At 42.4% G+C, this 23,961-nt stretch overlaps 1 protein-coding gene across 3 annotated transcripts in view; it reads left to right on the top strand.

Moving 5' to 3' along the window:
* TET2 (tet methylcytosine dioxygenase 2) overlaps positions 1-23,961 on the top strand; it is a 74,220-nt gene that overhangs the window by 33,630 nt on the left and 16,629 nt on the right. For all 3 annotated transcript variants that reach the window (XM_075421404.1, XM_075421402.1, XM_075421401.1), the window contains exons 2-3: positions 16,292-19,679; positions 21,926-22,016. In XM_075421404.1, the coding sequence (XP_075277519.1) occupies positions 16,337-19,679; positions 21,926-22,016 (3,434 nt within the window). In that variant the 5' untranslated portion in view covers positions 16,292-16,336. The remainder of the gene's footprint in view (positions 1-16,291; positions 19,680-21,925; positions 22,017-23,961) is intronic.

Genomic DNA, 23,961 nt, shown 5'->3' with positions numbered 1-23,961 from the left:
GTGTAAGCATAAGATTTGCCTAGATTTTCTTCCTTCCTCAGCAGCTCTCAAATACAACTAACATTGAAAAGAAAACAATAAAAACAACCAACTGTGAGGACTGTGGAACTGAGGAAAGAAAGATTTCTGCCCATCCATTATTGATTCAGTTTCCCCGCTGTAAAACATTTTGCAATTCTATTTGTACAACAGACACTGATCATGGACCAAAGTCATATGGGATATGAAAATACATACCTTTCTGGGTATGGGGTGTCTTTTAGAAATATCCCTCTTATCTAAGACCTTGCAGTGTCACTTTGACTTCCCTGGGCTTTGAATCAAATGCTCAGATGTTGAATTGTCATGAGCAGAAATGCAGCAACACGGATGAGTGGGACTTTGGAATATGCATTCAGGAGCAACATCGTACAGGACAGGAAACTCTAATGCACCTACTTTGTGTATTTTAAAATCACCAAAATTTTAAGTGAAGAAACACAATTTCTCATTTGTCATCTGTGGTAACTTTAAGTAAGCTGTGTGTCATGGCTAAAACACAAGTGAGAGACTGTGTAAATCTTCCCAGCAGATGATCTATTTGACAACATAACTTTGTCAAATGCACTTCCTAACTGTAACGCTGAAAGAGAAAGCTGATGATCTTTGCTCTTTGGACGTGTCAGGTCCTTAATATTATCTGTCTTCTTTTCTTCATTCAGATTACTATAAATCTATTTTTTTCCTTTGAGAAGATGAGAAATACAGAAACTAGATTTCAAAATTAAAGTAGTTGGTTGTTTTTTTTTAAAAAAAAAAAGCTCACAGAAGAGTTTCCCTTCGAGCAAAAAATACAAAGAATGCAAATAAACATTGTCAAGCAATGAAAGACTCGGTATTACAAAAGCAGAGCACTGGTGGATTTACTTGGGCATGACCAATATAAAAAATACCACCACTGACTACTCTTCCTGTTATTGAAAGCAGCACCTCTAAGTTACTAGAGTCTCTAATGTTTCTGTGTAAAATCTGGTCTCTGGTCTAGTCAATGCCAGTTTTCCTGTCCATTGCAATGGATGGAAAAGTTTATGGTCCTCTTTTACATGTATAGTATATGCAAATGAAAGTGTAAGTGAAGTAACAAATCACTTTGCACTTAAATTTAAATAGTTGTACCTAAAACTAAATATAAATGATGATAAGGCCACAAATGAGTACAAAAGTTAACAACAGATGTTACAGCTGTTCCCCTTTTCATTTTGCTTATTGAAAACCTGCTAAATGTCAAGTCAACAAAGGTCATTTAAGACTTAAAAGTATAGCTGTTTCTTTTACAATGTCTATAAATACTTCATCCCTGAACTTCTGGTCAGAAAAAAACCACCCTTTATCCTATACTATGTGCTCTACTCTTTGCCACGCCAAGCTGTACACGGTGCGTGGCCTGTGGCTACTGTTTTACAGACACACGAGCCGTGATTTGAACAGGCAGATGCACAGCCTCCCGCTTCTCATGTTAGGTCCCAAGTCTCCTAAGTACTCACGTGAAGAATCGTGCATAGAGATACAGACACAGTTCCTACCAGGTGCCCAAAGGGGAGCCAAAGGTGGGAGCAGCATTTTGCGAGCTGCATTCCCCAGGGATGGAAAAGGTGCTGGGGTTTGCCAGCAATGTCAGTCTGGGATGCGGTGGCAAGTCTGGCCACCCTGAATCCCTCAGGGAGAGTTACTGTTCAGTGTAACACATGCACTTGTTACCATCTTCATGTCTTTGCGTGTGATACGCAAATCTGAGCTTAAAAGATAATGTTGGCAGTACTTGCCTTAATTAATCGGGTTCTGTATATTATAAATATGTATCCATACCTTTAACAGAAGGAAGTAACAGTGAGTAATTGAAGTGCTTACAGAATGTGTTTCCTAAATTTTGCACATTGTTATGTATTGGTTACTGGAATTCCCTCTGAATCGGTATCTGCAGCAGTGACCTGTATGAGCAAAATAGCTGGTGAAGGCTGATGCCTTGCTTCAGCTGGAATGTAAAATGAAGACTAAGTAGTGTCACGTGCAAGCCCTGGTATCATTCAGTAACTCACTTCTCACTGCGGGGAGCGGGAGGGTTCTCCAGAGACAGCCTCAAAGAAGTAGCTTCATAAATCCCGCAGCTGGTATCTAGGGTCAAATGAGCATGTCTCCTGGTACCGGGCTAGATCAGAGGAGAGGATTTCAGTGCAAGTCGGCAGGATCAGGGAAACATACAGAGTTGCTCTGCTTTGGGAGATACAGAGGGTCATGTGGGCACGTTCCTGTAAAGACTGATTTGAATCAAAGTTTTTTCAGTTACTTGAAACGAGTGCCATAGTTGCAAAGCAAGAGCTTCAACTTTCAATTAAGAAGGAAGACTTTTCTCATCAGCCATATCTGGAGGAATTAGCTTGATTCTCCTGCCTTTTTGGGCCCTTGATCACTACTATAATTCTAAGCAACAGACAAATGGAGACTGCAGAAGATAAAATGCTGCAATCATTTCAGCCAGGATTTCATTACAGTCGTCCTTCTGACTCCTTTGCACACACAGGTATTCTGTGTGTATCCTTTTGCTGTTTTATAAACAAAAGCCTTTTATGACCAACAAAAATAGCGATAATTTTTAGTTCCACAGTCAGTGCAAACTATGTGGTAAGTTCCTAGCTGACCTAAGCAAGGGGGAAGCCTTCTGTAATAAAAACCCAACAAAGGTGACTGCCTGCCAGTCCCTGGGGACAGGCTAACCCCCAGTGGGTGCCGCAGGAGCATCCCGACAAGGGGAGACTTGAAGACCGGGTCAGTTGGCAATCCTTGGTAATTTCATCTCGAAAAACTACTGTCAGTGTTTGTACCCATCGGAGTGTTTAGCTCTAGTCTCTAACTGCTGCACTGCCTTCCTCCAACCTCACCTTCCCGCGGCTCTGCGGAGCGCATTCCCTGTCCCCATCCACTTCCTCTTGTTAACCTTGTCATGGAAAACCTCTGTGGAAAACTCTCTCTCTTCCTTGCTGCTATCTGAAGTACACCAATCTTTCCTCCAACACAAATACAAATATAAAGTTGTTGCTGCTGATGGCATATTTTAATCTTTTGTAGCAATTCCCTTTGTAATCCTGATCAAGCTTTTCAGTATTCGGTAGACGCAGGCTCTCCCCAGCAGGTCTCTTGTAAAAGGGACTGCAAATCCTTGAGCTTTGTATTGCCTTCCTCACAATCTAAAGCAATAGCAGTGCTTACTAGCATCTAGTTATTTGCATGATAGCCTGTTTGATCAAATCAGGATTTAAAACCTATCATCAAAGAAGTGTCTCTTACATCATGGAAGTTTTATTCTTTTGCAAGGCTGTGTACATTGTTAGAAAGCAGTTCCTCAGCCATCAGCCCACAATACCAGACTGGTTTTAGCATAATCTCAGGATCTTTTCTCGAACTCATTGGCAGCAGCACCGCTAGAGTTAAAGTGTCTTGTTTTCCTGTTTTAGCTTTAACATCTTTTTGCTGATTTCTGAGTATCTTGTTTTACAATGGCCTCCTTCAGGCGATAGAGTCCAGAGCAAAATTTAATCTTCAGAGAGCATAACAAAAGACATCAGCCTTAGTTACCAAAAGATCATTAAGTAGTAGCAGCTGTTTTTAAGACATTGAATTTTTTCAATGAAGCCAGAAAAAATAAAGCATAAAGTAAGACTTTGTGCTGCCTGATTACGTTGCGGTGTATGAGGAAGTGCAACAGGAGGAAAAAGAGCAAACAAATATTTAACATCAGAGTAGCCAGCATCCTGATTGTACAAGTCATCTGTCATAAGCTTCTGACAGCTCTGAAGACATCCCTGCCTCCACACCTCTGGGAACAAGGGCTGGGGCGGGGAGCTCAGGCAGGGGGAGGTCGGGAGCTGCTGGGATCCCCATTGGTTTCCGGGATGGGACTGAGGCCCTGTATCGCCTGCATGCCTCGGACCTGTGTGCCAGGCTTGAAGAGAGGAGCATGGTTTTGTTGGGACCAACCGGTGAAAGGACCTTAACAGTGCCAAAGGGAGAAGGTAGGGAACAGGATGGGCTGGGAGGCATCAGCACCCTGAACACAGACTGTAAACAGCTTCATGCCATAATTTCTATGAAGGATGTGGCGTGCTGCAGAGTTGATGCACAGCAGTATGGGAACACATATCCAGTTTCTAGTCCTCACTTGATTTACTTTAGTCCTCCACATGTTTTTTTTAAAGGTTAACTACAGGTACACCAGAATATTTTTTTCTGCCCATCTCATTTTTAGTTCTAATTTTAGGTGCAACTAACTTTTCAGAACATTTGTTTAATTACCAATACTTGTCATGGACTTTTAAGATCATTTTGGTTTGGGGAGCTGAGGCATGCTTCTGATTTATTACACATCAATTACACGCAAGCTTTTGTGAGCTAGATGAGGCTGTTAGGAAGAGTTGTTTGCCGGGGAGTGTAATGAGCAGATAAACTTTGCCATTCGTCATTGCCCCCACCCTTCCCACAGTAAAACTCTTAGCTCATTTTCTCATAATCAACCTGGCTGCCCCCTCAAATTGTTAACAAACCAAAAATAAAGTCTCCTTCAACAGTGGCATCCATGTGAACTTAAATGACTGCATTAGACATTTAGTACCCTGATAGTTGTCTCCTCTCTTCTCCCAACCCTCTTTGTTTTTTTTTAAAGGAAAAGCAGCTGTTTATTGCCCCCAAAGGCTGTATAGAAGTAATACTACCAAGCGCAGACTGTGTTGCATTTTCTTCTGAGCAAAATTGGTTGCATATGTCAGAGCTTAATGCCTGTCATCCCTGCTTTAGCCCCAAACCCTGTTGCCTCACTGATGTGTTTTAGGGGAGGGGGGGTGGAAGAAGGAGCGAAGGTTTGTGTTGGCAGGAAAAGCGGTGACTGTGCTGCACAATCACGCTTCATGTACAAGGACACACATGAACTTACGGGAACTCAACTAGCACAATGCAAGGCGTTCATCCCTTCACCTGCATTCCTGAGCTCAAGACCACCACAGCTGTGAGACTTCTGGCTGAAGGACTAGCCTGGCAAACACTTCACATAACCTTGCCAGCTAAGAGCAGTTCTGCAGGACTTGTGGGATCAGGTCCTAGCTGCTGGAGGCGTGGATTTAAATAACAAAAAGTCACCTGAGCCTTTTGACGAGACCTCACCTGCCACCCTTCCAAGGAAGAGTGAAGAGAGGCATTTAAAATGCTTCCATTAATTTTCACCATCTGTATTAACGATGTTTACTTAAGCTGAAATAAGTCTCAGCTATGATTTATGAGTTTCATTCAAAGTAGTCCCATATCTTAGATTTGTCTTTAGTTGCCAGCTTTCTAAGTCCAGTTGAGTGTGTACTTTACAATGGTGAGCTTTTCATCCACACTGCTTCTTTGTGCACTAAGAGCGTGACTGTGTTGTGGACAGACAATAATCAATTAGTGAAACGGTATCTCGTGGCTGAGAATATGAAGCGGGCTTTGCGGGAACTGACAACAGCTCTTTTAACTGATCCGTTTCTGTCTGTCTGTTAAATATCCCAAAATACCAAAGGTCTTTCATTAGAGCTTCATACTCTCTCAGATCCACACGGGCCACTGGATACCTTGGAAGACTATGAACTGCTGTGAGCCGGCAGCAAATGGCGAGTTGCCAGAACGAAGAACAACCGACTGTTCTCAAAGCTTTGAAAATACTTGAAAAGGAAGGACAGAGAGAGGAGTGTTGCAGTTCCCTTCAGGACTGCTCAAATACTGCTCTTCCAAGTGTCAGCTGCGGGAGTTTGAAAGTCTCAGAGAGAGTTAAAACACAATCTGCCCATTCCCCTCCGCCCCGTTCTTTTAGCTTGGCGGCAGCAAATTTTCTGTCTCTTTGTGTGGCATCTCGCCATAAAGAGGAAAATTTAAACAGGAGGAAGAATGTACTTTGGATTATTGGAAATTAAAGGAAAGTGGGAACACTAGCTTATTCTGGGATCCCAACCCTTTCTCAGTACAGCAGTCCCAAGTTTTTACCCAGTCTTGTTGTCAGCTGTGTTTTTAAGCAAACATACCATTCACAAAATCTAGACTTTTTACTGGTTTCCAGTTTCCCTGAAACACCAAGGGAGATTCCACAGAAAGGCAAATGCCTGTCTACCTGTAATAAGCTTTTTTCTCTAGTAGCTCTCTAAATAAATGTTTCTTGCCACACAATACATAAAATTCCCCACCTACTGCCCATTTATGGTTAAATGTTAAGTTTTAAATGGCTATAGATAAAACCCACGTTTTATATAAGTGAGAATGTAACAAGAGAAGGAGGAACTCGGAAGTGGCCTCAGTTGTGTGGAAGCATGAACTAGAGCCTGTCGCTTGATCCTCAGAACAGGATTAATAGTGGCCTTCTAAAGAAAAAGCTAAAAACTGTCTTGCCAAGTAATAGCAGCTAAAATTAGAAATGGGGGAAAATTACTGTAGCCAAGATGGTAACTACAGAAAATCTGTTTCTCAAGCCAACCTTAAGAAACTAGGCTGTAACTCCTTGATAAATGTTGGCATGATGTGAAGTGGGTGTTTCTTGACTTACAATTTGTTTGGGCCCTGGGCCATTCTATCTAAGATTAGTCAATGACCAAGTTCTTTCCAAGCTCATACGTTGCGTGTTCAAAATGAAAATGTAGTCCCACAACTTCATCGCCAGCCTAAAACTGAAGGGGATGGCAACAGCACCCGTGCCAAACTCTCTTGTGTGCTCAGAACCGTGGCCAGGCAGCGCCAACTCCCACATTTCGTTTCTTCCCAGAGCTGTGCTTTTATCAAGGTTAGATCTCAACTGCTCTTAGGTCGTCAGCTGACTCTGGTCATCAAAAACACTTTGTCTTTCATCTCTTGTACATCTGGAGAGGCAATTGTAACTATTTTCTCAGATGTAGATTTTAGCACGATAATCCATGCCATTGTTGCCTGTAGATTGCAATAACCCACATGAAAACTGCTCCTGAAGACCACACACGAATGTAGAAAGAAGCTGAATGGCAACTGTAGCTCCAGGGAGCATCTTCTAATAGACCTCTAAAAATGCATTAGATTCTTATCTGCTGTGGTGCCTCAGCAACCGTGGAAATCAGAAGAGATGTTTATGCCAGTAGCTCACAGACTTAAACATACTGAAGTCAGAAGTTTTAAGGAAACCCCTATAAAGCTCTGCTAGAAGTAACGAGCCTGTTCTGTTGATTTCCATGTGAATTATACAGTCCTTCTCATGCTGAAGGAATAACACTGATTTTAGTTACTGGGGGAAAGCCAAGTTAAATCATACAGATATGTGAAATATTATATAGGCACATATTATAGCTGCTTGTATATCAAACATCTGAACTTGGGGAAAATCTGGCAGAATGTTGCATGTACATAATGTCTCCAAAGAACACACTGTTGCATTTTCTTTGTGACCTCCATCCATCTGGTCAGGGAACAAATGGTATGAATATAGATGCACCCGGGGAGGAGATTGGATGTCAGGACCCAGGTTGTTTATTCTGTCTAAGAGGCGAGCATTAATGACAGTCATCAGTTACATGGGGAGAAAGAAACCGTAGCACAGAAGAAAAAAAAAGCAGCTCTGGGAGTCTGTGGTAGATGGGAAGAGACGATCTAGGGTTATGTTTTAAATGATGGAAGCTTACTAATAAGTAAGATTAATGAAGCACTGCATGTAACTGTGGGTTATTATGCAACCTTCATCATTAGAGACCTTTGAAAACAGTTTGGAGTGGACTGGTACAGGTCTGGCTGGTGCTGCCCTGGAGCTGAGGAACATGGCACTCATCTGCTCAAGCGCCTGACAAACCTATTTTTGCCATATGTTTATGAGCAATTGGTTCGGTTTGTAAGTCCTACAAGGCAGAAATTGGAAGGAAGGAAAAAAACAATTGCAAGTAGCCATGAAAACACATTTTTAAATCAAATCACGCAACAATTAAAACAGCACAAGATCTTTCCAAAGCAAGTACCCTTGTTTTGTCTCAACTCCTCCCACTTTACTATCTGGAATTAAATCCCCAGTAGGATGCAGAAGACCACACAGAAGCTGCAGTGGCACACAGCATCTCACATACGGACATACAGGTATCTCGTGGCTCGCAGCCCTCAGCAGGGATCCCCGGCACCTGCCCCTTGGGTACAGCAGCAAGCACAGCGCACATTGCGTAGAGTGGGAGCTGTCTCTGTGCTGCTTATCATTCCTCAATGGGCAAGAATAGTAGCAAAAAACTGAGTTCACTGCAGCATGCCAGCCTAGGTGTGGCGGAGGCATGACAAAAACGGAGGACGAATGTGTATGGGGTGTAAAGGCTACCATAGTGAGGCCAGTGAAGGGACTGAAAGCTATGCTTTATCACCTGGACGCGTGGGAGCAAGTCAGAGTAATCCTCAGTCATCAGCCCTTGTCTCTGCATTCTCACCGCTCTCTTCTCAGTATGACGTTCAACTTTTGGAGAACTGCATTTCATCCAAAATTCTGTTTTCATCAAAACTGGGAGACCAACAGGATTTCCTATTTGAAGTTCAAAGGATAATGGAAAACAGAGCTGCGTAAATAGGCTTTCTGAGGATGCTGCAGCCCACAATGTTATACTTTCTTCTATCAGTTCTTCCACCCACGTGCCAAACAGGGCCATTTTTATTTCTATTTTCTAATGTTACTGTCCCAACATGATGAAACCCTGAAATTTTTAGCTTGCCAGTGGTTTTTCCTTTGGGTCCTCCCTTTGTTCTTTATAGTATGGGGTGAAGAGAGCCAAGAGAATCTCCTCGACTGCTTCTAGTTCTCAAGGAGAATGTAGTACTTAATAGAAATTACTGAACTCTGCCGACAGCTGTGATGAAATCATCACGGATAACCGACCTTCGATTGTTGTCAGGAAGTCATCAACCCAAGAAATCCGTGCTGTATCCAGGTCTGAAGCCAGATGGACAAAGATCACAGAAACTGGAAGATAATGATGACACTGACCTTTTGGTAACCTTCCCTAAACGGCAGGTTGATAACATCAAGTGTGTCTTGAAGAATGGTTCAGCCACCAACGCTTGCTTATTCTGGCGTGCTCACACAGAGGCACAATGCACGACAGAGCTCAGTCAAAATAGCATGAGCAGTTAGCTATTGCTCTCAGATAGCTGATTTTAATCAGCAGCCAGTATCGTCGTTACCATTTGACACATGGTGTAGCTGAAGTACTGAGAGGAAAATCATCCCTCAAATTACACCATTTCTCCAGGAATCAAAACCGGGTCTGGGCACCAGCTGTGCATCTGATAACAGCGCTCACCCTACCTTGCCGGCCTTGCCTCAACACAACTAACCTAGCATGGTAACTGGCTGAGAGGAAGAAGAAAAGGGACTTGGTCCTGTTTTCCTGCCCAAACGTGTTTCCTGATGTTGAATCCATTGGCACTGGTGAATTACCCGAATGATGCCCTGTGTGGGTCACAATTTGAAACAATCTTCATGATTCAAACAACACAGGCACACAAGAGAAGTTTCTCATTTATACCCAGGCTTAGAAGCATCTCAGTCAGCGCACACTTTTTTAAGCATCCCCAGCGTTTAAGACTGTAAGTCCTATCCCCACAGCCTTCCTATTACAATTATCAACTGCAGTGACTCTCAAAACCAGCAAAGGCGAAAGCGTGTTTTAGTTCAGCTTCCCTGCATTTGTGAAAGATGTATAATAGTCAAGGTGGTGCTCAAGAAATTGAGCAATACTGGTCTTGGAGTAGGTCAACACCCAAGGTAATGTCAAACAGGCTGACTTGGGAAGTAATATAGCTGTGTACGATGGGCTGTCAGTATAAACCACCTGGATCCACCATACTCCAAATCTAAACCACAGAAACAAGCTTACAACTGGCAAGAACAAGAGTAGGTGCCAACTTTATCGAATGTTCTGGTTATTACAGCAGGAAGGTCTTTTTGTCTCTTAAATCCAACCTGGTTCTGAAGTTGGACCTTTTGGGAAACGTTTCTAATCTAATTATACTACGGTGGGATTACAAGCGACTTGAAGTGTTGCATTCTGTTAGAAGTGCTACATGGTACAATTAGGTGCAAAGTTTGTACAGGACATAAACCACAAAAAAAGTAGGAACTGGAGAGCTGTGTGGTGCAGCATTGTAATTCCTATTTACTTGCATTTTATGTTCCTGAATTTGTTTCCTTCACATAATTGTTTTTTTCTACCCATATTGTAGAGGCATTTAATTTTCGCTCCCCTTGATTTTATGCAATTGTTAAAATAGTGCAATTTTTCATGTCTGGGTAGATATTATGCAGTATCCAGTCTTGCTGATGGTTATGTAATGTAGCAAGGGGAAATCACTGTGCAGATCAGTTTAGCTTTACTCTCTTGCCCTCTGTATTAAGGTCAAAAATCAAACTGATTGAAGTGCTTTTGCAATTAGATCATTGCATCACTGAAATGCAAGGACTGGTGTCAATAAAGTGAGGGGAGTTTAGCACTAGTTGATTTAAAAATGCATGAATTATGAGGCTTCTGGCATGGATAAGATTTAATGAATTATTAATCCTTATATTTCACAAATCTCATGCTTTTCATTCCCTTGTGTCTGCTTATATCTATATTTGCTAGTCACAGTTTTCCCTGTACGTTAAGGATAAATTATCTATAAATTAGGTAACACATTTTAGCCATGCCAGATTTTCTTTTCTGTTTGACACAGATTATTCATAGATCTAAATGCCAGAGAAGACAATTATGTTCATGTAATATGACCTCCTGCAGAATACAGTCACAGTCTCATCCAGTAGTTTCTAGATTAACCCCTTAGCTGCTATTTAAAGCTACAATGAGAAAGCAATACATATATTTTAGAAAGACATACAGTCTTAGCTTAAAAACTTGAAGGGACAGAGAAGGCATGGCATCCTTATGCGAGTTTTTTCCAAAGCACTGCTAACGCACTGAATAAATATACTATCCAAGTGAAGCGACAGCTGAATGCAGTGCAAAAGGACCCCATTGTAAGCCATAGAGCCCAGCTAACAACAGAGCGTCCTTGTGCTTCTGGGGCCTCCTTTCCATCTGCCTTGAAGTTATGCTGTGTTTTCCTCAGCCACCACACTTGCAGCGGGGCAGCAGTGGTGCTGCTAGGGAGCAGAGCAAATCCTTAGGGTGTGTTGTGGGGTTCAGAGCCTCAGTTCACCTTGGGCATGACCGCAATCTCTCTTCCAAATCTGCTTTAGACAACAAGGTTAAAACTCTCTCTCATGGGCGCCTTGGCTTCAGAAAAGCACCTTAAAGCCATATTTAAACAACAGGCCTACGTGGGGTTTGGTTTCTGATGGTATTGTGTTTATTGTGAACTACCAGCAACCCTGGCTTGGGAAGAGGCTGTTCTGCGAATGGCAAACCACCCAGAGTCTGGGCAGGCGTAGTTTGCCTCTCCCATTAGTTTCCACGTGGAAGCTTGCTTTGTTTCTCAGTGTATAAACACAGTGCACCTGAAGAGTAAAACATATAGCAAGTCCTTAAACTATACCACAGTTTTCATGTGAGCAACATTTTATCCCAGCAATAACGGAAATGTCTCAATAATAAGGAGCTTTGCTGTGTTACATCGCCCATTAGCCATCTGAATTAACTGCACATCTTTTCTCCTCAAGTGACATTTGCAGCTCGCTTACGGGTGTTAACCCAAGGCACAGCTGAAGCAACTGCTACTTAGATAGCCCAGAGAAAAATGACATCCCATGATAACCACATGGCTATAAACCATGGTGCTGAGCATCATTATAATGGCTTACACATCTTGTTCCAAAGTTAAAAAAAGAGAAAACTTTGACACAGAGTTAATCAGAAACAATTTCACATGTATGCAAGTCCAGAAGGTTTTAGTGCAGAAACTGAGCTTTCTGATTATGCCATTTATGAGTGTGCTTACTCAGGAACAACTCCACTCTTGCCTTTTCTCGAATTTTCATTCGTTCTTGAAATAGGAAAAAAAAAAAATCACTTCAGGAGCTTTTTCACTTGTTGGAACTTCAGGATTCAGACCTCTTTGCCAGTGGCATGAGCTTCAGAGGAGAAAAGCAACTGCACAACAGCACATAATCATATGTAGCAAATTAAGCCAGAAGTGAAGCCAACTACTGTACCCAGGCAACAGGAGCAGGAGAGTGTAAGCAGAAAGTACAACTTACCAAACTGGAGTATGGCAAGACATATAGGTAAATCCACCTCCTGTCTAGAGAGTGCTACAGGGGTTTCTCATCTGGGAGCACTTTAGACCTCTGTGTCATCTGGTGGTGGCAGAAGGGTGCCAGCAGGATGGAGGCTGTGGCAGCGCTCCAGGAGCATCCCAGTGAGCCAGCAACAAGCTCCCGGGTATCCAGCTTCTGCTTGCTTGAGTCTAATCCTGATGACCACTCAAGCACAAGTCGGCTGAGGTCGTAATCTGAGGAGGTATATTTCTGCCAGGGAGAAAAACCTCTGAGGAGACATATTTCTATCCCAGCTAACCCCAGAAGGGGAAACAACCCATCTGACATCCCCCCTTTCGGTCCTTTTAGGGCCACAATTACTCTAACACAGCATGCCCCCACCTACTTTTTCTACCGGGAATCTTGCCCAGCTTTGCAGAAGATTGTACTCCCCTGCAGTGGGTGTATTTGTCCCTTCATTCATCAGCTGCTTGGTATTCACAAACTTCCCAGATACAGGTGCTATATAAAATAAGGTATGAACCTCTAGAACTGGCTAAAAGTAAAGAAAGATTTTCCATGAAAGAAAATCGCATAACTACTTTTGTTGCTGCAGAAATGTTTGTTGTGCTTATAACAATGCCTTCCACAGTCTTTCAGTATTCCCGTGTTGATGGAGGTGGCAGGAATGTGCTAAGCTTGCCCATAAAACAAACAAACAGAAAAACCTTCAAACTCTCTTTCAGTAGTTGGTTTCAAATTTGTGCCCCATATGTGGCAAGAAATAAATGTACATACATTGCTTGCATCTGAAAAAGTCAAACGGTTGTGGACTGAATTATAGCTTGAATGCATATTGGTGGGATGAGATGCTGATCCATTTGCACAGTAATGTGCTATATTTAAGTCATGCATCGTGGCATCTTCAAAGAGGCCAGTCATAATTATGATGGATTAGACTGCAGAGTCAGTGCTAGATGCAGTAATTGTTTCACAGATGCTGCTGATGTGACTTGAATTTCTAGTGAATTATAGCTGAAGAAAAATATGTAGAGCTACTAAATGATCTGAATAAAATACGGTTACAGGAAAGAGAAAAAAGGCTAACTGCTCCGCTTAGTGAAAGGTAGATTGAAAGGCAGACAGTTCACCCTATAACGATTATAAAGAAGAGCACAGAGACTTTTCAATGTGCAACCAGGTCTGCTTAGTATTAGCATCAAGAATATCTTCATGGTGTCCCGGCTAAAACCAATAGTAAAGGTATTGCTGTCATTTGTCTTTTGCCAATTTTAAATTACAAGTAATTGCTGTGATTTGTAGCTGCTTGAGCAAGATTTGTAGTCAGGTGTGACTCGAGGATTGTCAATAACTGAGTGTAGACAGAGAGAGAGAAGTATAACGCAAAGTCACCACAATCCTAGATGCATTTCAAAGAATGCAAATCTGTCACTTTTAGTCAATGAATTAACTTTGTATTTTAAAGAACCAGATTATTCCTGTGTCCTTTGCAATGTCTAACACAGTGTCTTTTACACGGAATGTGATCAGAATTTGGGGAAACTGGCTGACTCATACTTTGAGGTCTTTGAGAATACTGTGAATAATAATCCATGTCATGCAGTGAAGATAATATTGTGGTTTTTGAGGATGGCATGAACCTAAGACTCTTTCCTGAAGCATAGATGTGCTTCTTCAAGGGGTGTGCAAGCTAAGTTTAGAGAAGTCGGGCAGCCCCCACTTCTAAACAAAAAGGTGTTTATACCTGTCAGCAAGGAGTTGTGAAGAAAGATTGTGTGGGAACTCTCGGGAGGAATTTAGTTGCAACCCACATGGTACAACAGAACACAAGCAGCAAGGCAGACTTTGAGGTCCAGAGGAAGTTTCTCATGGCTCAATCACACAGACTAAAACTCCTTTTAAAGAAGTAAATATTTTAGTAGCAGCTTGACAGCACAGTGTTAATTACTATGGTGCCTTTTATTTAATTTCATACTTGTGAAATACAGCAGCCTACACACTCATAGTCCGAGTTGTGGTTCAGCTGCAATTTCTAGGTATGAAAGGTGTGAAGGCGAAGAATGGTTTCCAAATTAGGCTGACATTTTATTTTTGAGACACTCTGGGAGTATCATTCTGCCGCCCGGCCTAGAATGACACATCAGAGGAATCCTTTTCACGCAGCTTTCTGTTAAGCATGGAATATCGTCTCCCTGGGAAAGCTGCAAAGGCTCATGTCTTGTGGTACTTTAAAGCTAGGTTGAGAAATATACTAAAATATATCTAGGAGGGAAGAAGCCTACCTTACCTTGTTAAGAAATTATGTAAGATGGACAAACATTCTTTTCCATCTCCCTCTTAGCTTTCCCTTCAAAAACTCTTTTTTTAAGTACTGTTACTTGCAGAGAGAACTTCTCTACTGCTGTCATACAAAACATAAATTGAGTACAGAAAGAAAAGAAAAAACTTCAAGAGGTCAAAAGTAAATCTAAAACCAAGTTCGGGATAAGGAGGAAGTGGATACAAGTCATCATATAGGTGCTTGCCAGTCAAAATGCATGTTTGAATTGTCCTGAGACTGAAATCGGAGCTGCAGGCAGAGGGGATTCTGCTGGATGTAATGAATCTCATGAATTAATATTACTTTTAAAATCATTTTAGGATCATATTACTCAACTGAGTAAGGCAGTACTGCACTGAAAACTGTATAAATTAGATGTTCCTTAGCTTTTTTTTTTTTTTTGAATCAGTGTAGGATAAATACATGAGTAGAGCAACCTTGATGGGAGAAATTTTTCAGTGTAGTAGTTCTTCCTACGTAGTGGCAATACCAGCTATGTGTCGTGCTTCTGACTTTCCAGTCCAACCAGGAATGACCTGCTAATGGAGAACCCTTCAGACTCCCCTTTATGCAAACTAAAAAGAAAAGCTTCAGGACAAAGACAGGCATGAGTCCAAATTCTCTCTGTGCAGTCTCACATCTGTAAGACCCTCTGTCAGTCTGTCTTCTGTCATTTGTAGCTGGTTGAGAACCATAAATCCAAGAAAGAATAAATTACAAACAGAGTCAAAGAAGGTCTTTATCTATGTTAACTGGGATTGCGAATCCTGGGAATATCCATGTGAACGGGATTAGCTTGTCATTATGTGGAATTTGTTCACTGCACATTGTCAGTACTTTTATCCAATGAAAAACTTCATTTTATAAATAAAATGTAAAGAGTATATGAGAAAACAGGATTTTCCATCCAAACAAAGAAGAAGAAAAATCCTAGCTCCACAGCTGTAGGGCTCAGTTCAAAACCGAAATGCATAGTTTAAGCCATGCTTCATGTCTATGTGTAAATTTGAAAGGGTATTAATACCTGAAAAAATACCACTTCCATCAAACTTTTCAGAAATCTCTCAGTTTGTTTCTGTCAACATTACCAAGATGATGAACTGTAAGAGTTCCTATAGACAGGCATCAAGCATGGATTTGTCTCACATGTTTATCGTGCCACTTGCATGGTCTTTAGGAATGCCCGTTCTAAAAGATCTTGTCAGACAGCTGAAGACAGAAAAAAGGAGGCTTTCCCCTTTAATTGGCAAGCTTGGTGGCAATAATCCTTCAAGTCACACAGAAGAGGTTTGGCACACTTAATCGAATAACGAGATTAGTACCAAGTCTGGGAACCATGTTTCCGTCATGACTTTCTGCCTTACCAAGGAGAAAAAGTGATGACAGAGGGGTCTATACAAATCATTCAAAGCAGATAATATTTTTCACACCATTAGGAGAGATATTTTTGGTAAAATACCTGCTTCTGTGTTAAATGGCGGTAAGGAGCCACTCTGTATTTTCACTCTCTTTTCATCTCGAAGAACAAACCTTCAAGGAAAAGTGAGACACAGGGCTGCAAAATGTGATAGGACAGTGAAACACCCCTCAGGTGCCCTGCGAGCTCACGTTGTGTGTGGGAGCTGGTCGGGACAATGGGTGCTTGAGTGCTGCAGGAATTGTCGGTAATGCTGCCCATCAATGAAAACTGAAGTTGACTTATATTCTTTCCTGTTTCTTTTCTCTTTCAGATACGTTCAGAGGGTAACCTTGTGGATGGCCCCGGAGCAGGCCAGATGGAACAGGACAGAACCAACCATGTTGACGGCAATAGATTGAGTCCATTTCTAATACCGCAATCTTCTCACGTTTGCCAGACAGAGCCTTCTGCGGTGAAACTACAGAATGGAAGTCCAGCAACAGAGAGGCCTGAAGTTGAAGTAAATGGAGACCACAAGCGGCTATTCATTAAAAGCAACTATGGAGTGCCCCACCTTAAAGGAAGTCCAGACAACCGCATTAGCCCTGACCTTTTACAAGAAAATAAAGTATATTCCAAATATATGCAAAATGGTGGGATAAAACGCACTTTTAGTGAGCCCTCTCTGTATGGACTTCATGAGAGCAAGAAAGTGAAACAAGACAAAGAGGTAAACGGAGAAAAAGCTGAGCCAGAGGATAGTAATGAAAAACCAAGCGTCTCCAATTGCTACAGTGAGAAGAAACCCGAGAGTTTTACAGGACAAGAAAATGAAGCTTCAGATTTGATACAGTCTACAAGATACAACAGTGGTGGTTTAGAAAACCCTCGTGACCTCCTGATTCAGGATGAGCAGGAGCGGGAGAACATTCATTGCCACAACAGGGACATTGTCTTACTACTTAAGAACAAGGCAGTGCCAATGCCTAATGGTGCTACAGTTTCTGCCTCTTCCATGGAAAGCATGCATGGTGAACTCCTGGAGAAAACACTGTCTCAATATTATCCAGAACATGTTTCCATAGCAATGCAGAAGAACACATCTCATATCAATGCCATTACCAGTCAGGCTACTAATGAGTTGTCCTGTGAGACAACGCATTCATCCCATACCTCAGGGCAGATCACTTCCCCACAGACCTCAAACTCTGAGCTGCCTCAAGTGCCAGCTGTAGTGGTTACTGAGGTCTACAATGCAGAAGACTCCAGTAAACCACCTGTATTGCCAGGTAGCTGTTTGCTTCAGAAACCAGAACTACAGCTACAGCAACAGATTCCAGGCTGTGATCCACACCAGTTACCCGTAGGAAATAGTACTGTTCGTGGAAGCGTAGGGCAGGTTCCCAACCAAGACCTCTCTCTCAGTTCCAGCAGTAACCTGCAAGCTCAGAGTGCCGCTCTGGAAAGGTTTTCTGAGCAAGCAGAAATAAATGGTGCTTTCTTTAAACAGAACTCAACGTTTCACAAAGATTCCTCTGCTCCTCCTGCTCCGGAAATGAACAGTGCACTGTCTGTCGTGGTGCGAGAAGGACACCATTCCTATGATAACAGATGTGATGAAACTCTTCCTGGGGAGATAAAGAATGAAGGGCAACAGCAGGGACCAATGTCAGAAAGTCCCGGCCTCAGCCAGCAACAACTTCACCCTCAGCAGAGACTTCCACAGCAGGCACAAACGTCACAAGAAGATGTCAGTGAAAGCAACCCGCAAGCTGCTGTGGCCGCCTCAATTCAGCAGCACCCAGACGAAATGACGCCGGCGTCAGAGCCTCCCCTCCAAAGCCTGCAAGCGCACGGAAGCGAGGGTGAGTTGCAGCAACACTATCAGCATTTCCCAGGACAGAGAGAACCCGAGATTCCTTCAGACAAAGAAAAGGACCAAGTGAAAGAGCCCGTGCAACAGGCTCAACATTATTCAAAACCAGCCTGGATAGAACTGGTTTCCACCCAGTTCCGCCGTGGAGAGCCTCCCCAAAAGCCCAGCGAAGCATTATTGCAATCAATTCTTCAGTTCCAGGCAAACGCAGCCGCAACAGCCTATACAAAACAGTATGCTGGAAGTCCTGATGCACTAAAGGGGCCTTCAGGACAGCCCCAGAGCCAGAAGATAATGCAACAGGAACAAATTCCTCCACTGTACAAAAGCGAGACCTCCCAGCTGCAGCCGCATCCCACAGCTGACCAGCAGCTGCCGTTCCAGAAACACTCACCGCAGCCACAGCTCAAGAAGATGGATTCCTCACTCAAGTCCCAGGTGCAGCAACACCCTCCGCAGCAGCTCCATTTCCAGCAAAGACCAGAACAAGCCGAACAGCCTGTAGGGGCCCCATTGAAACAGCAGCACTTGAATCCCCAGCTGGGGGAAAACGAGCAATTCTTGCATTCACACATTTTGCAACAGATGCTTCAAAAACAGGCACAGCAGGTGCAACTGCCGTGCAGTACGCAGCTAACCCCAAACCAGCAACAAGCTCCTCAAATGAAAAGTAAAGACCTGCCCCAAACCATTTCCCACTCCCAAAGCAATGCTGAGCAGCCACTGGACAGGACATCCTTCAATCAGCCTAAAGTAGATGAATGTTTTCAAGCTGGGAATAAGTACATGAAATCAGCTGCATTCCCACTGCATAACCCTCAGTTAGGCCTAGAGCAGGTACAGAGCATGAACAACAAAGCTTCCCTTTACACTCAGAAAGCAAACGCTAATCTGCGGCATCCCTGCCCAAACAAAGTGCACTTGATTTCTGAGAAGAAAGAAAACGCCGCTAACATCGAATGCTTTGGAGCCAACAAAATGCAGGACTTGCAACATGTGCAGTATTTTTCAAATAACTTGACCGCAAAGCAAGATGTGAATTACTGTTTTCAAGAACAAGAGCAACAGACACAACAAGCTTCAGTTATACAGCTACCAGCACTCCAGCAAACACAGTGCTATGGTGGTAGTCTGAACCAAGATCTCCCGAGCCAACAAGCTACACAAATCTCTCAGCGGTACTTACCACACAGCCAGCAAACTGCCCCACACTCCCAAGACCAGAGAGGCTGTCATTTGCAGTCCCAAACCCCTAAGGATTTTCAAAAACATGCTGCTCTAAGGTGGCATCTCTTGCAAAAACAGGAGCAACAGGCATACCAGCAACCCAAAGCTGAGGTTGGTCCCAGTGCAGCACGCAAGCCTATAAAAATTGAGGCTGGCACAAAGTCTAATGTCTGCATGCGTCCATCAGCTGGACAGCTGGAAAACAAAATGTGGAAAAAAACAATTAAACAAGAGAATCAGCACTTTGGCTGCGAGAACATACAACAAAAGAGCATCATCGAGACAATGGAACAGCAGCTAAAACAGATACAGGTCAAATCACTGTTTGATCACAAGACTTTTACTATCAAATCACCTAAACATGTGAAGGTTGAAACAGCAGGCCCTATTACCATCCTATCAAGAAATACCGGTGCTGCAGATTTTGACACTCAGACCCCAATCTTAGATCAGCAAGCAAACTTGTCTGCTGAGAAAACCCCGACCAAAAGAACAGCTGGAACTGTTCTCAATAATTTTTTAGATTCACCTTCCAAGTTACTGGATACTCCTGTAAAAAATTTATTGGACACACCTGCCAAAACCCAGTATGATTTCCCATCTTGCAGCTGTGTTGGTAAGTGCTGAGATGTACTGAAAACATACTGGTTCACAGGAAGGAAATGAGCCTTCAAGCTGGGATTGTGGGGTTAGTTGGATATTTTTGTTGGAGGATTTTTTCGGTTGTTTTCTTTAGAACAGTAATTAGTAACGACTTACAAAATTGCAATTTTATACACTTACGCTTACTCCACTTATCCAACCCTATACACAGGCCCTTTCTCAATATTTCATAAAGCAATTACCTGTTTACTTTTTCAGTCAGAATGCTTATGGCCAGTAATGTATCCCCTCACATCCATTCTCCTTGAGCAGCAGACATGTAATGACAACGTGTGGATAAAAAGTAGGTCGTAAGTTTATAATCTAGTTTATTTGTCAAGGTTAGATGTGGCATTTATAAAATATGTCCCGGGTCCAAAACTTGAGATCCTTACACCATTTTTTGCTCTAACAGTGAAATAGCTGAAGTTTCCCTCAGTAAAGCCTAAGCAAAGAAGGGATGACAGATTATTATTCCTCACTTGTTGCAAAAGTTTATCCTCCCTTTCACACACATGCCTCCTGCAAGGCTAAAGAGATCAGAAGTTTCTTAGAGAAGCTACGCAAAGAACGTCAAAAAAGCAACAAGGGGGGCCGTCAGTGTGTCTTCGTGGCATACCTGATCTCCAAAAGCTGGAAGAGTAGAGCAGAGGGAGGCAAAACAGAGCAACAGGCATAGCCCTGTAGCCCGAGCTTCCATAGACTACTACCACTGCATATAGCCAGGTCTGACAGACACTTTCATACTCTGCTGGATAAACTATTCAGGCTGAGACAAAAGGTTCACCACCAAAAATGGCAAGAGGGAGGAATCCTTGTAATTTCACTTACTGTGATTTAGTACCAACTATAAAAAAGGAAAGTTCAACCAATGCTCCTCCAAAACTGCAAAATGGACCTTTTTGCTTTTTTGAGTCCTTGGGGCTGTATCTGAGAGATGATCCATGGGAACAAAAAGAGGAGGTAGTGGATTTCCAAAGCTCCCAGGAAGAAAACTGGAATCCAGTTCCTTGCTGTTCCTTGTTGTTTTATAAGAAACCACCTACAAAATGTAGTTTTTTTGAAAATGCTGAAGTTGTTTGGGTTTCTTTTCTTTAGACGGTTTCTCCAATGTAGTTGGCACAAGTTTTTCTGGCAGTCATTTCGTTATTCTCGCTATTTTTTTAGCCAGTACTGCAACCGCTAACTAAGCGAAAGAGCTTATTCTTCACTTGCATTTTAATTCTTCAGTTTTGGGAGACCCTCTAGGAAATAAAGGAGCATGAAACTTAGTTCGTATCCTGTTTGAAGAACATGGTGCCACAGGGTAATCGATAGGGTTAATTGCTCTTTCCTACCAATACTTAGGAAGATTAAATTGAGCCGTTCCCCCATTGACACCTTCAGGTTTATGGCATGCCTTCGTGATGCTTCCAGAGGCTGTACGTCAAGAGCAGCATCACCTCATCCAGCCTTTGGAGTTAGCATGGCAGAAAGCGTAAAGTCAGCCCTCGGACAAGTCAGCACAGCTCCACTATCTCCTCCTGAACCCAAACAGAGCCTAGTCATTTCTGTCTCGCTGCTGGAGCCTGCTTCCTGGTATCAAACCAAACATATAGCGTATAGTGTGAATGCTGACATGGTCCTACCTACACATGGAAAACTGAGGCCACATTCTTAGCGTACAAGCGTTTTGACTAAGCCTTGTGCAGGATTTCTTTCAGCAAACTTGCTTTTTTTCATTTCACAGAGTCCTTCTGTGGGTGGGAGAAATTCTCTATGTAACCTTACTGGCCACTTTCTCAAGCTGTAGGTTCCTACATTGTAACATGTCTGCTGAAAAACAAGTACTGTACAGCTCACCAACGTCAATATTTACAGCTGTTATCCCATTTATCCTCCTTTCTAGATACTGGGAGAGGAGGAAGTGGGAGAAGGAGAAACAATTGTTCAGTGATAACAGGAAAATGCCTTTCGAATTTCAGTGTAGAGCCCAAGAAGTGAAACAACTGTGCTAGCAAAAGGCACACAGTTCATATCACAGCTATTTGCAGGATTAGCCACGTGCTTTGCATGTTTTGTACAAATTGTGTTGGCATACTTTAGACATAAGCGTTTGAAAACTCTGACCCCAGACCCATACAGCAGTATTCTAACAAGCTAGATGTAAGCTTTGCAATGTGACTTTTTACATTAAAGAATTAAGTTTCAAAGTAATAACCTTTATTTTGTTTTAAACAGAGCAAATTATTGAAAAAGATGAAGGTCCTTTCTATACCCATCTAGGAGCCGGTCCTAATGTGGCAGCTATTAGAGAAATCATGGAAGAAAGGTAATTAGTGCAAAGGCACAGGGCAGATTAACGTTTATCCTTTTGTGGAAGTCAGAATTTTTCCAGCTTTTGCACATAAAGAAATAAACAATTGCAAATCAAGTAATTACTTGTAGGCTTAGCTACTCCAGTGTTGCCAACATTACGCACTGTGCTATTCACCAGAGAGTCACAATATTTGACAGGGCTAATAGTCTGCTGGCTGGCACAGGCCGCGCACTTCGAGACAGATGCCAGCAAACCCAAGCAGGAACAAGTAGTCACCAGCCTGCCAAGCAAGACGGTTGGCAGTGGCTGCAAAAGCAGGCATGGACCTGGTGTTCCCTCTGGGTAGGGGAATGCCAAGGTTAGAAGGAAGATAAAGAGCAGAATACCAAACTCCAAAATTAGCTCGCTCTCCCCCACAAATTACTAAGTATATAGTACAACCCTAAAGGGCTAAATCCAACTCACTCACATCCAGAGGAGTGCCACAAAGTGGTTGACAGGATTTCAGCTCAAGAATCGATAAGTAGTTTTGCAAAAAAACATCCCTCTTCCTCCGAGTATTGCACAAAGCCCGCTTTGTCTTGATTGTGGACAATCCCTGTGTCATGTTGCGTCCCGTGATATATTTATTACATCAAGGCCAACCAAACCAGGAATTTTGAATGGCACAGAATGAATACATTATCTGTGCTATTTCAAAATATGTGTAAGCACGAAACCCACCAGCCTTCCTAAGGTATTTAAACTGTCATAAAAGTGCCTTCTGCGCTGTGAATTCTGCGTTACTTGTAACTTTTGGCGTGCATAGACAGTAATGGCAGGATTTTCAGAGGTATCTAGGAATTCAGTTCCCCTCTGAACAAACAAGCAATCAAAAAGCTTCCCAGTAAGTCAGAGACAGGTGGGAGTTTGCATTGTTAATACCTTAAAAATCTGGACTCCAGAACTGCAAAGAAGCTCCAGCTAGTTGCAGAACCAAAAGCAAATGGGCATTATTGCAGTGCTCTGTCTGAGCTAAAGAGCACCATTTCTTAGAAAGGTCTGTTAGCTTGTGCTCATCACTGCACGACCATGGGCCACTAAGGGCATATATTAAACCCTTTGGATTACTGCTGAGTGCCGATGTCATTTCCCTTTCTTAGCATCTCCTTCCCTGTGACTCCTGTGCAGGGCTTGCCCCAATACTTGTTTTCAGCTTTGTGAGCAGCTCAAATGCATAGAAGCTTCTTACAATTTGTTATCTCCAGAGCTATCATTGGCTGGTTAATTCTGAAGTATTTACAAATAGTAAATAAAAGAGGAAAGCCATTCATGTCATGATGTCAATTATTAGAGATGAAACTTCTTTCATTTCTTTACTTTGGAATGTAATTTTTCATCCTTAATATTTACCTCACCTTTTTTCTTCTTTTTTTTTTTTCTGCATTTAATTTCATTTCATGTTGGCAGAAGGAAATCCTGAGAGATTATAGATAACATGCATCTGCTCAGCCAGGTTCAGCAGAGTATAGCAGCAGCCACTTGAACAATGACTAGTTTCCAGCTGTTCATATGGTATGACCCTGACCGAAGAACTCTAGAACTCCTCCTCATTAGTTAATTTTGTATCCCTAAGTAAAAAAAGCATTTACCTATAAAGACATTCTCAAACGCATGTGTGCAGTTGGTGACACTAATCACAACTGAAGCACTTTTAAACTGGCTTCCCATTGATACAGATTGACTTTCAAGATATCAGCACTGCCAAACAAACCAGGATTTGGATTTAGACTTGTAGTTAATATTTTAGCTATACCAGGACAAATTTCTTGCGGAATCCAGGATGGATACATACATTTTACCTCTTACTTCTCCCAGTCCCTACTTCATGCTCTGTGAGTTTTGCTCCAGTTTTAAAGCAAATCAGCTTTGGCCTGAAAGCAAGCATGACAAACATCACGCACAAATTCCTTTGTGA

Source organism: Opisthocomus hoazin, chromosome 5 (assembly GCF_030867145.1).
Source record: "Opisthocomus hoazin isolate bOpiHoa1 chromosome 5, bOpiHoa1.hap1, whole genome shotgun sequence".
Taxonomy (NCBI): domain Eukaryota; kingdom Metazoa; phylum Chordata; class Aves; order Opisthocomiformes; family Opisthocomidae; genus Opisthocomus; species Opisthocomus hoazin.
Note: the sequence above shows the minus strand (reverse complement) of the source record. Positions and strands in the feature narration are given on the sequence as shown.